The following is a 13,414-nucleotide window of genomic DNA, read 5'->3' on the forward strand; positions in this document are numbered from 1 at the left end:
CGCCAAGTTGCCTGGGCTAGTCTCGAACCAGAAGCCTCAGGCGATCCACTGGCCTTGGCCTCCCAAAGTGCTGGGATTACAGGCTGAGTCACTGAGCCTGGCCTGTTTGTTTTTCAAAGTAGCAGTAAAACCTGGTGGCCTAGAAACAGTAACTAATGGAAAAAGAGAAACTGAAGGTGTCAGAGAGAAAGGGCTGAGTTCTGGGTTGAAGGAAGAGAGAAGTGGCTGGGTTCTGGACTCATGGAGAGAGAAGGGATTGGGTCCTCAGGTCGTGGAGGAGAGAGGGGTTGGGTCCTGCAGTCATGGAGGGGAGAAGGGGCTGGATCTTGGGGTCATGGAGGAAAGAAAGGTCTGGGCCCCGGGGTCACTGAAGAGAGAAACGGTTGGATGCTTGAGGTCATGGAAGAAAGAAAGGACCGAGTCCTGAGGTACCGGAGGAGAGAAGGGGCTGGGTCCTAGAGTGACGGAGAAGAGGAGGGCTTGGGACCTGGGGTTAGGGCGAAGAGCACGGGTTGGGTCCTGAGGGCATGGAAGAGAGAAGGAACTGAGCCCTGGGGTTATGGAAGTCTTGAGGTCATGGAAGAGAGAAGGGGCTGGATCCTGGATCCTGGGCGAGAGAAGGGGCTGTGTCCTGGGGTCATGGAAGAGAGAAGGAGTTGGGTCCCGGGTCATGTGTTCTTTTGCAAGCTGGTACTCTTTCTAAAGGGAGGACACAGTACATGGGTGAAGGTCAAGCTCTTCCGTCGAGAGGAGACTGGGTCATAGAGCTTCAGCTGGAGAGTCTCATATTTTTACTTCTCCTTTTACTAACGGAGAAGGCAATTATCTCCCTTTTTCTCTTACTTACAGAATCCAATATTATTTGTGGCAGCAAGGTGGCTAACTAAAACATGTTTCCCAGTCTCCGTTTTAGCCAACACTGGTCATATGACTCAAATTTGTTCATGGAAAAATCACTGAGGTTTATGAGAATGTTCTTCAAAAGGAACAGTTTAAGTGTCATGTACTCATATTGCTCCTCCCCCTTTCCCCTTCTTTCCTTCCCAGGATATGGTTTTGATGACTGGAGCTGTAGCAGTTATATTGTGACTATGAAGTAACTTAGAGCATAAAAACCAGTGCTAAGAACAGAAAGAGAGGAGGAAGTCGGGACACTGATGACATTGTGGTGCCACCACAAGACCTTGGATAGCTTACCTCTGCACTCATCTTGCAGAACAGAAAAGACATTGCTTTTTCTAAGTCACTGTTAGCTGGGGGTTTTGTTGTGAACAACAAAATTTCTACCTGGAATTGTGTAGAGGTTAGGGTGTATGTGTGTGTGTGTGCACGTGTGTGTGCGCACACACGTGTGCGTGTCTGTGTGTGTGTGAAAAGGTGGAATATAAAACACATGGATTAAGGGGGCTAAATTCTGCATTGCTCTAAAGTCACTTATGGATGAAAAAAGCTGAGAACCACAGCTACAGGAAAGCACTCTGGATATCTGTGGTCAGAAAACCCACATTCTTATACAGGTTGGTGTCTACAAAGCACATATTCATTGAATGCGTGTTGAACCTACTTTTTCCTACACCTTATTGGCCTAGAAAATATCTACTTTATAAAGACTGAAATTTGCATTTTATGCTATTAGCAGTTTTTATTGAAGGAGGAAAATGCTTTAAATTCATTTCAGGTTTAAGATAAACTCTGCAAACATTGATTAAAACATGAAAGGCACTTAAATAAGCATACATATCTCTGGAAACATGAAATGTTATGTACATGTGTTCACCATTGTTCAGAGTTAGGGCTTTGAATCCACTAAGAGTTTAAAATGCTCTTTTATTCATGCAAAAATGTTTTACTACTATGAAATACCAACCCAGAACGATCTGGGCAAAAGGTTGGCAAGGTTTCAACCCTTCTTTTTCTGCACTAAAACCATCTCCATTTATATAGAACACAGAAAACATGTCTCCTTGGATATGCCATGTGACCTCATAGTTTCATTATGCATCTTAAAATATCGAGGGTAATTAAGACCGTTCATTTACAGCTTTATCATCAACACCAAGTCAACAATTGCTGGAAAGAACAGTCTTTGCAATAATGCAAGATACTCATCTGCTTCCCAATCCATTCTGTGTGTAATTCCTGGGGTTTATGAGATCAAAAAATAATTCCAGTTGAAGCCATTTATCTAGTTTTGTGGCAGCTGCAAATTCGGTTGCTCCAGAAACAATCTAATCTTCAATCTCCCAATTATTTTTAATGGTTGGATTAATGTACTGCCCACTTAGAGGTGAAAATCCATCTTGGCTATATTATCAGGACCATGTACAGCAGGGAAATGGATAGAGGATTTACTGATTTACAAAACAATTAGCATCTTTGACATTTATTTGAAAGAAAACGATGCTTCAGATCATTTACTATTTCAATGATAACTTATTCTTAGAAGATAAGGAGGGGGGAGATAAAGATGGATATGAACAGAGATAGAGAGAAAGACAAAGTGAGACAGACAGAGAGGGAGGGATAGGGAGAGACAAAGAGACAGAGAGACAGAGACTGACAGATACAGAGAAAGAGAGAGAGAGAGGGAGACACACACATACACAGAGAGAGAGAAAGAGACGGGGGGGAGAGAGAGTGAGAGTGAGAGAGAGAGAGAGAGAGAGAGAGAGAGAGAGAGACAGACATTTCAAGGGAACAGATGAGAGACTGGTTTTAATGAGGACCATGGATAACGGCGTCCAACGCCATATACAGACCTCCAGAATAGCAGAATAGGTGGAGGGGACCAGGAGGAACAAGAATTCATTTGAAAGTCTCTCTCTTTTGGACAAGAATGTGCTAGACTCCCACAGCTCATACATATTTAATAAAAAAATGTAAACATTGATTGGACTTAGGCTCAGCTTCAGGACAGCTGTAAGGCATTCGTTAAAAAGGTGTGTTTAACATTTGTTCTCCTTTATTTCCTTCTTACCTGGTCCAGGACCAAATGGGCTAAACAGCGTACTCTTGTGGATGGACAAAAGACAGCGACCTTCAGGAAGATTTCTTATGCTATGAATGCAGACCCCTCATTCCTTCCAACGAAATCAAAACCCTGCGTCAGGGCCGAGGCCGAGGTCGTTGATTCCCGGCACGAAGAGGCTGGTTGTGGGCTGAGCTGGGAAAGGGGCAGTCAAGTCACAAAGAGACATCTTCTGTGGGGGGGGCAAGACCCTCAGGGAGTGGCTTACCAGGCTGTGCCCTTCAGAGCCTCTGACCCATTCAGGTTCCAGCTTTTACCGGTGAGTGCCATCAAAGCCCCAGTGACAAGGACACCTACTGCCAATGCTGATGAATTCCTTTTTCTTGCCCCTGACTCAGACCTGGGCTCAGGGCGTGAAGGCTTAGAGGCTTCCAAAGCCACGGAGTGCCAGACCCATCAGGTCTCAGCAGGAACATAGCTTGTGAAATGGGGTTTGCTTGTCCTTTGGAACCCCAGCCAGCCTAGATGTAACCATGAAGACCGGAGTGCACTTGGGGAGTAGATGGGCTCTGGAAAGACTCCTCTTTTGTGCCAGTACAGGCCAGAACAGCTATCCGGCATTTTGGTGGCACAGGGTGGGGATCTGGCATCGCTGTCCCGGGTTGAGATAATCATATTCGAAAGCTGGAGTGAGCATCTTTCAACCGGGCATGGCACAAATGCTGGGTAGATTCCCCAGGCACAGTGACATGACATCGTGCCCTCCCAGATGCAAGCTGTCTGCCACCCTCCTGCCCCATTTGCCTGCTTCCTGGGGACCAGGGCACTCAGGCCTAGTTCAGCTTTTGAGTGATGTGAAGGCTGTGGTCCCTGGGGCACTCCTAGGAGAATCAAAGCAGACAGATTTTAAAACAACAGAATGAGTGTGTGTGTGTGTGTGTGTGTGTGTGTGTGTGTGTGTGTGTGTGTGTTTGATAATAGTCCAAGCTTTAATAGCATGGTAAAATATTTATCCTATTTTTTATAGCTAGCATGCAATCCATCGGTAATACACCAAAAAATTTAGAAATACCAAGGTGTACTCAGCCACAGCTGGATGGAACCATTCAACATCTATATATCTATCTCTCTCTACATATATATCATATACATTATATACAGCATATATATACATATATCATATACATTATATATAGCATATATAATATATATAAAACATATACATATATATACATATATTCTAATGGGAGGTGCAGAAACATCATCTCACTGGACCTCACAAATCATCCTTCCAGCACAACAGAAGTGGGGAGCCCTGGGGAGCACAGTTACGTATTCCTCAGATTCTTGATTTTCTTCCCCAAGTCACAGAGGACAGGGCTGTGGGCCTCTCTCCTGTTTTGGTTTAAGACTTTAATTGTCTTAAAAAATTGGCCCATTCAAGTTAACCTCCCTCTTGACTCTGAATAGTCTTGATTTATTTCACCAAAATTCTCAACCCCCTCTTGGAAAAATGCTGCCAAGTGCATCCAGGGGGTGGGGCTGGGGTGGGAAAATTGACAATAAATATGAAGCAAATATTCATGATATGAAGACAAGACAGGAATGATTCTTGCTTCTTGGGTTTTTTCATAATGAGGTGGGAAGAAGGGCTGGTCGAAGGATACCAGCAACCACTGAGTTAGGGAACGTTGGAAGTGGAGGGCTCTGGAGACCCTTGTCCTTGTCTCCCAGTGGAAGAAGGTGAGAATGGATTGGGTCACACATGCTACTGGAGTGGGGGCTGAGCCTGGTTTGCTGTCACCCACTGAGCACCCTTCTTTTCAGGTGGGAGGAGACGGAGCAGAGCCAGCTTGGGGAGCTAGGGAAGCTCCTTTGTTGGGCTGTCACTCAGTGTGTGTGAGGAAAAGCCTGTGAGTTAGTGAGCGTGTGTGGTTGTGTAAGGAGGGCTCTGTCCCACTTATTATAAACCACAAGTGGGTACAAGTTGTAGGTGGTCCAGAAAATCCAAAATAGCTACATGATATTTCCCTTTTCTGCTTCCTATATGTGTATTCAGTAATGAAGAATAAAGATGGCACAAAGACATTGTGATGCAAGAATTCTGCAGGTCTTTTCAACACGAATTATTTTCCTACCTGTGAAATGCCTTTTTTCCAAATAAAACTCGAAAATTGTGCTTTTCTTGTTCTTTTCTTCTTCCTTTCCTTTGATATAAAATGGCAACTCTTTCTCAGGAGAAATCTCCTTTTTCCATAAATGCAAATTGCTTGGGGTTTCTTGCATCAATGATCAATGAATCTTGTCTTGCATTTTATAAGGTTATAAGGTTATAAGGAGCAAGAGCATGGTTTTGAACATGAGTAGATTTGGCTCTTAGCTTTATCATCTGGAAAGAAGCCAGAAAAGAGGATGCTGTGTTCCCTGCAGCTGCCTCCAAAATGACTCACTCCCTAAGTCCAGAGCCAGTTAGTTCCCTTCTAGGTGAGGAATGAATGTGAGTGAAGTGGTAATTTTCTTAATTCCATCCTGATTAGCGTCATGGTAAGGACGACGCTCTCCAGGATTTCAGTCCAGACTTTAAGCCGGTTTCTCCTCCTGGTTTTTTGATACCTTTACCAGGACCTCAAGTTGTGCTTCTGAAAGGTTCGGTGACACTGTGGAGCCCAGAAGCCAGCCTGACAGTGTCCCTCTCTCCCCTCTCCCTGAATACCCCTCCCCTTTATCTACCACAGACACTGCATGGACATCTGCAAATGTAAAGCAAATTCCGCTAAGACTGTGTTCAAAAGAAATGATTAAAGGAAAAAAAAAAAGAGAGAGAGAAAAATGGAAAGCTAGTCACCTGTCTAAAAAAGTCATCCTATAAATACCTCCCAATTCAAAGATGAGATTTTTGGTTGTTCTGGAACCCTCCTCGCTAAGCACACTTCAATACAAACTGACTCACCAGACCTTCCCGGTGATTTTTTTCTTTTGACTTGCTAAGGATAACTGTACGCAGATCCAGCATAACAGAGGACGTCATTTTATTGGCTGTCCACGGGAAGTTTCATCACATAAGGAGGTGTAGACTGTGGTGGGTGGCACAACACAACACCTCACTCAGCTCACTGCCAGCAGACGGAAAATGACACCAGGCACGATGGAACCCCAGCCGCCCTCTGCAGCCCAGGGCCACCTCTCTGTATACCCAAGCCAGATAGGCTGACGAGAGATGACATTGTCCATCAGTTTCAGTTTGTTGTACTGTCTTCCAACAAAACAGCACTTGAAAAGTTACAAAATAAAAAAAAGAAAGAAAGAAAAGAGAAAGAAAGCAGCACTTCCTTGGAGATCACAGATGGCAGCGTGGCATGCAAATCCACATCTGGTCGTTTTTTTCCCTTTAGGATTTTGTTTTTTAATTAACAAATGGAATGGCATGTCTATTTCAATTATTAGTAGCATAACACAAGTGCAATTCCAGTCTGGCCACAAGCGTCAGAAACCTTCTGTGTGTCTGTCACAGGAGGGGCAGACGGACAGCAGAGCACCCAGGCAAATCTGTTCTTCCCAGACTCTGATTCTGACCCCCGGAGACCCTCCCCTCCTTGGCCCCCCCTTCAGGTTCCAAATATGAAAGCGGCTTCTTCTGTTTTCATTTTTGTCAGAGCGCTCACGGTGGGGAAGAACATTCAAATAAAACCAAGCTCTGAGCACCCAGGTCCGGCTACCCTCTGCCTTCTGACAGAGATCCACCCATCCCTAGTGGTCTTTGCACCCCAGGCCTGCGGCTGTCGTCTGCACCCTTGCACTCGATGGGGAGCAAGTCGCTGCCGGGCACCCCCCTCTGCTGTCTTCCGCCGCCTGCAGAAGGGCCCTGTGGACCCCAGGCCGGGGGTCCACGCGGGTCACACGGAGCTGAGCTTCACCAGGCCACGCACGGAGTCCTCGTGCAGGGAATCCTGGCTGGCCAGGCCCAGCACGTGCATGGTGCGGCTGTGTGCCAAGGGGCTGCCCGCCGCCAGCAGCCTGGGGGGCGACGGCGCCTCATCCGGGGTCAGGAACTGGTGGCCCATGTGCTCGTCTTTCCGGGGCATCACGTCCGCGAGCGTGGCCTCGGTGGCCAGGTTGGGCATGGACGAGGGGGGCGTGGGCGGGCCCATCGTCAGGCTGGCACAGGGCGTGCCCAGGCCGGGCTTCCCGGGCAGGTGCAGCTCGTCGCTGGTGAGGCTGGGCTCGCTCTGCAGCAGGGGCGTGGCTGCGGCCTGCAAAACGAATTTGGTGCTCTGAATGCACTGGTCTTGGTCGCACTGGAGAGTGGGAGGAGCCGGCAAAGAGAAGGCGGAGACAGGTGGGCAGGAGTGGAAGGGGGCGGGCACAGGGATGGGGGTGGAGGGAGGGCGGGGTGCGAGAAGAGAGAGACCGTTAGTGACACCTCAGTCAGTCAGAGGCAGGGAGTGTGAGCAATAGTCTAGCTCCACCTGGAGGGGCACCCAGCACCTGGCAAACACCAGCACCCAGCACCCAAGTAACCTGCTCTAACAATCGCCCACGAGTGCCCCGATGGCCTCCAAAGAGGCTACCATAGGCTGCCATGCTGGTGAGCTTGTTTCTCAATTTAATAAGCATAATTTTTAAAAAAATCCCATGGACAGAGTCATGGGCTTTTACCACTCACAGTGGTCACTTTCTTGCGTGCTGAAAGCCATTTTGTTTACCATATTGTTTTAAAAATACAAGAGCGTATCCACCTGCATCATAGCAACATTATTCATCGTGAGTCAAAGGGTGGAAACAGCACAGTGTCCACTGATGGATGGATGGATAAGCAGCATGGGGTATGTACATACGATGGAGTAGGACTGAACACCAAAAGGAAAGCGCTTTTGACACAGGCTCCTATGGGATGCACCTTGCGGATTTGCTGAGTGAAGAAATGAGCCAATTACAGACAAATTGTGTGACCCCAATGACACAAGGTCCCTGGCCTAGGCAGATTCTTAAGGACAAGGTAGAGTGGTGGTTGCCAGGGACTGGGGGAGGGAGAAACGGGAGTTAGTGCTTAACAGAGTTTCAGTTGGGGAAGATGGAAACGTTCTGGAGATGGACGGCAGTGATGGCTGCAGAACCACACGAATGTGACTTAAAACCCATTGAGCTGCATGCTTAAAATGGTACATTTTGGGTTGTGCGTATTTTACCACAAAAAGAAAAAATATGTATAGGGGTAACAGAAGTCCTTGAGAGTCTGATCAGACTGTTCCGTAAAAGCCGAGTTTCCTGCTGCCAAATTTCCATTAGCCTCCAGAACCATCCAGTGAGCCTCTGTGGTTTGCTAATTTGGGAAGACGTCCCCTTTTCTTTCAGGTGTTCTGAAGTCACATGACAACTACCTCACATCCTCTGTCTCACTTCACTCTCTGGGCACAGCCACCATGGCCTATGGCATGAGGATTTCTGATAGCTCTGCACACCCTCTCTGTGAACCATGGGCAAGTTTCAGAACAGCTGGGAGAGACTTCCCAGGACTTGACAGTCATGAACTAGAGCTTGTGCAGTCCTCAGTGAGTGTCAGAAGTGGTGTTTCTATAGGAAGCGGGAGGAACAGCTACGGATGGGAAGTGAGCATCATTCAGGCTGTTGGCTGAGGGTGCTCCACTCCGTTTCTTCAGAAGTTCTTAGAACAAGCATGCTTTCCTTCTTTACAAATGAAGACCCTGAGGCCCAGGTGGCCTGGGGGGTTTGCTCAAAACCTTACCGATGAATGTAAGGGATAGACCCAGGATTTGAAGCAGAGACAAACCTCTTTTAACCACTGCACATTTGACACACAGTAGGTGCTTAATAAGTGTTACTTAGCTTATGATTCCCACCTCTTTCTCAGAAGTCTGGAGTTACTGCCTACCAATAACTTTGAGTCTGAGGTGCTCCGACCTCTCCCTGAGAGGCACACCCAGAAATGGTGTTGCTCACACTCCTGCAGTCACACAACAATGCAAAGGAACCTGCAAAGCACAATCTGAAAGGGAAGGAAGGCCATGCATGCCTGTAATCCCAGCACTTTGGGAGGCCGAGGCAGGCAGATTGCTTGAGCCCAGGAGTTTGAGACCAGCCTGGGCAACAAAGAGAGACTTTATCACTTCAAAAAATTAAAAAAATTTAGCTGGCATGGTGGTGTGCACCTGTAGTCTCAGCCCGAGCCTAGAAGATCGAGGCTACTGTGAGCCATAATCATCATGATCATGCCAGTGCACTCCAGCCTGGGTGAGAGAGTGAGACCCCAACTCAAAAAAGAAAAAAATCGAGGGGGGGGGAAGGGGAGAGAGTTTGCCAGGAGCTGCAATTCCTTGGGCTTCAGTGCTCTCCTTCCTAGCCTCATGGGCTTGTCTTAAAATCATACATGGTAGCCATCCCCTACCTGTCACCCCAGCCTAGAAGAGAAGCTTGTCTCTTGGCTGGCACTTAAAGGAGAAAAAGCAAATCTCAGGAAAGAGCCATGCTTTACCATCACTTCATCTCGGTGAACAGAACTCCAGAGCATTGGGGAGCTGGGGAAGAATCAGAGCTGGGGGTCAGGACAGGAGAATCTATTTGAAGGAAATGAAAGACCATTAAAAACTACTTGGGGTTAGGTGCAGTAGCTTACACCTGTAATGCCAGGTCTTTGGGAGGCCGAGGCAGAAGAATCACCTGAAGCCAGGAGTTCAAGACCAACCTGGGCAGCATAGCAAGACACTGTCTCTACTCAAAACAAAAGTCAGCCTGGTGTGATGGTACATGCTCAGGAGGCTGAGGCAGGAGGATTCCCTAGGAGTTTGAGGTTGCCGTGAGCTATGATCACACCACTGAACTCCAGCCTGGATGACAGAGTGAGACCCTTCTCCAAAATAAAAACAAACAAACAAACAAACAAATAAATAGTACTTGGAAGGGGCTGGCGGTGAAGCATTAACAGTCCTTTTGGTGCATTCGTTTTTCCACTGGTCACCTAAGTGACACAGCCAGAACTGTGTTCCTCCAAGCTGTGAGGTAAGCATCAAGTCACCTTCTCTCTCGTTGCAGGAATTTCTGCTCAGGTGCGTGTCCCTTCTGGGGAGGAGTGATGGTGCTGGGCAGCTGGGCTGTCAGGTCATAGACAGCTGTGGCCGCAGGCACTCTGCAAGGCTGTCAGCTCCACTCAGGCCGCGGCTCAGTCTTGACAGGCCAGCGGTGGAGGAAGAGTGGCTTCAGAGATGAAACTTTCATCTCTGAAAATGATGCCAGGGTTTGGATAGGCAGTGCTTTGCAAAGAATGTTCTATGAACCTCATCACTTAGTATTCGTACTGACGGAGACAGCTGAGCAGCTGCGACACTCCAATCTCCTGAGCTCAGAGCACCTCAGAGGGCAGCCCTGCCAGGGGACCCAGGCAGAGATGCTTGGGACCCCCAGGTGGGCCCTGCCCGGACCATGGCCCCCAGCTCTCAGCCACCCTGCTGCAGCCCTTCCTCCTCCTAACAATGCCCCAGCTCTCAGGGATGAGAAAATTGTAAATTAGATTTGCTTGCCTCTGGTGACCTGAAGAGAGCCTTTTCTATTGAAAACTAATTGGCAAATTCTATTTTAGGGATCAGCCCAACTACTTCTGACTGGCTCTTTCATACTCCTAGACAAATATGTTAGAGGATAGAATGGAAGACATGTTCAAGGTCACCGGTATGAGCCCAAGGGCAGGGGTGGGCTCTTCTCCCAAACTGTCTCTTTCTCCCTCCTTCGCTGGGGACAGGTGGGCCCTTCCCCACTCTCTCCGTCTCTCTCTCTCTTTCTCTCTGTCTCTCTGAGCACAGGTGGGCCCTTCTCACTCTGTCTTTGTCTCTCTGTCTCTCTCTCGGTCTCTGTCTTTCTCTGTCTCTCTCTCTGTCTCTTTCTCCCTCCCTCTTGGGGACAGGTGGGCCCTCTCTAATGATCTCTTTCTCTTTCTCTCTCCCTCTCTGAGGACAGGTGGGCCCTACTCCCTCTGTCTCTCTCTCTCTGTTTCTCTGTCTCTTTCTCCCTCCCTCTCTAGGGACAGGTGTGCCCCCCCTTTTCTCCCTCCCTCTCTTGTTCATTCTTCTACTCTGCACTCCCCCTTCACCTCTTCCCTTATCCCCTCTCTCCCACCTCATCCTGCAAAGAGCTCAGGGCATCTGTGGGAACCTCCTGGGACACGGCGGCTGTCAGCAGTGATGAGTTGAGTTCCTGAGAGCTCATGGTCACTGGAGGGTCCATAAGGAGTTTTTTCTTTTTTTTTTGAGTTGGAGTCTCACTCTGTCGCCCAGACTGGAGTGCAATGGCCGCTCCCGGCCACCGCAGCCTCGACCTGCTGGGCTCCGGCGATCCTTCCACCTCAGCCTTCCGAGTAGCCAGAATTATAGGCATGCGCTACCATGCCCGGCTGAGTTTTTGATTTATTGTAGAGATGAGGTCTCGCTGCCCAGGCGGGTCTCGAACTCATGGGCTCAGGCAATCCACTCACCTCAGCCTCCCAAAGGCGCGGGATTACAGGCTGAGCCTCCGAGCCCGGCTCATAAGGAGTTTGATGTACCTTCTGCAACTTTCAGCTGCAAACATCACTTTGTTGAATCAAAATAAAGATTGCAGACCTGAGGGTGGGTTTCCCAGGAAACCAATGAAGCTCCAGGCTCCCTTCACAGCCCTGTCCAAGGCCTCTTTCCTTGCATACTGTTTGTTTTTTCCTAAAGGGAGTACCCCATGACTCAGGGTCCTCCAAACCTGTCCCACTCCTTTACATTCCTATGGATGCTTTTCACCAGGACCCAACTTACTACTTCGCAAGAACTGTAACAAACACTGTTGGAAATGCTCTCTAGTTTATCAAGGGTAAAGCCTAAGGACTTAGATGAAAGTGGGGGAAGAAATTCATGGGGAAAAAAGTTTAGCCTAAGCCATTTAACTTTAAAAAATCTATATATAAGTCACTCAGAAATCTTCTAAATGACAATTTTATTTCTTGAGACCAAGGTCTCACTCTGTCACCCAAGCTGGAGTGCAGTGGCATGATTGCAGATGACTACAGTCTCAAACTCCTGGGCTGCAGTAATCCTCCCCTCTCAGCCTCCTGAGTAGCTGGGACTACAGGTACACACTCCCATGCCTGACTAATTAAATGTTTTTTTTTTTGTGATGGGATCTCGCTATGTTGCCCAGGCTGGTCTCCAAAGAGCTAGGATTACAGGCCTTTGCACCTGGTCCCCAAATGACTATTTTGAACCCTAACTTGAGTTATCTGACTTTAAGCACCTCTGCAACATAGACTTGTTTAATTATCTTAAGAGATAACTGTGTCTCCAAGTATAGTCATGAGTATTCACTCTGTTACAGAGACTGCTTTCAAATTAATAATTAACCTCCTCTCTGTGCCCTCCCCAGTTCACCTGCTGAGGGTGAAACCAGGGAGCACAGGTAACTAGATTATGCACCAGAGTGACCCCCAATCCTGCTTGTAGCACACAGCTTTGAAAATAATTTGCCACCTTCAAACTCACTGATTTCCGTTTAGAAGACCAGTCTTCTCAGGGGCACACCAGGGCCAGGTCTTGTTCTCCAGGGTACCGCCCGTCTAAAATCTCCTGGTGGCTCTTAAGAGGGCACTGGAGTGGGAAACCACACGACTTTATCAAATTCCCACCAAAAGTAGTGCAGTGACTCTGCCCACTGGAATTTACAATTCCCATAAAATGCTCTCAAGGCTTTGCTTTTTTGAGTACCTCTTTCTTGGAAAAAGCACAGATATCAAATGATTTGGGAATATCTGTTTTTTTAACAAAGAACTTTTTCTCATTTTCCACACCGCCAAATTTTTCAAGACGATGGACTGACAAACCTTCATGGCTGATTCCCATTTGAGAACCTCATGGAGGAACGTGGCCCATATTTTCAGGGTTATTGTGAAGATGACCCATTAAGCTGTTCTTACACCATTTCTTTTTTTACCTATGCTTTTACTTTTTGTTTGCCGATTTCTTGTCAATTTTTCTAATTAATTTTCTTGCTTTCTGGTCTCCACCAATTTTATTCCACTCCATTTTTTTCCCCATTGATTTCCTTCCCACTTCTCCTTTTTTCCTGTTTTCTCTTCTTTTCTTTGTCCCTTTCTAACTCTCTCTTTTTTGTTTTTGTTTTTTTGAGTTGGAGTCTCACTCTGTCACCTAGACTGGAGTGCAGTGGCCGCTCCCGGCCACCGCAGCCTCGACTTTCTGGGCTCTGGCGATCCTTCCTCCTCAGTTTTCCTAGTAGCCAGAATTACAGGCGCACGCTACCACGCCCGGCTGATTTTTTGATTTATTGTAGAGATGAGGTCTCGCAGCCCAGGCGGGTCTCGAACCCGCGGGCTCAGGCAATCCACTCACCTCAGCCTCCCAAAGGCGCGGGATTACAGGATGAGCCACCAAGCCCGGCTCACACCCGGCTTCTAACTCTCTC

The 13,414-nt window shown here is 47.7% G+C and overlaps 1 protein-coding gene across 2 annotated transcripts in view; it reads right to left on the reverse strand.

Annotated features, from left to right (window-relative positions):
- Positions 1-5,975: 5,975 nt before the first annotated feature.
- LOC103265028 (probable palmitoyltransferase ZDHHC14) overlaps positions 5,976-13,414 on the reverse strand; it is a 48,057-nt gene continuing 40,618 nt past the window's right edge. Inside the window, exon 6 of one of the 2 annotated variants that reach the window (XM_021714707.1) lies at positions 5,976-7,218. In XM_021714707.1, coding sequence (XP_021570382.1) covers positions 6,862-7,218 — 357 coding nt within the window. In that variant the 3' untranslated portion in view covers positions 5,976-6,861. Of the gene's footprint in view, positions 7,264-13,414 lie in introns of both variants that reach the window. The other variant, XM_021714703.1, reaches the window with a different exon arrangement.

This window comes from Carlito syrichta, unplaced genomic scaffold (genome assembly GCF_000164805.1).
Source record: "Carlito syrichta isolate Samal-C Ts95f unplaced genomic scaffold, Tarsius_syrichta-2.0.1 Scaffold96995, whole genome shotgun sequence".
Lineage (NCBI taxonomy): Eukaryota > Metazoa > Chordata > Mammalia > Primates > Tarsiidae > Carlito > Carlito syrichta.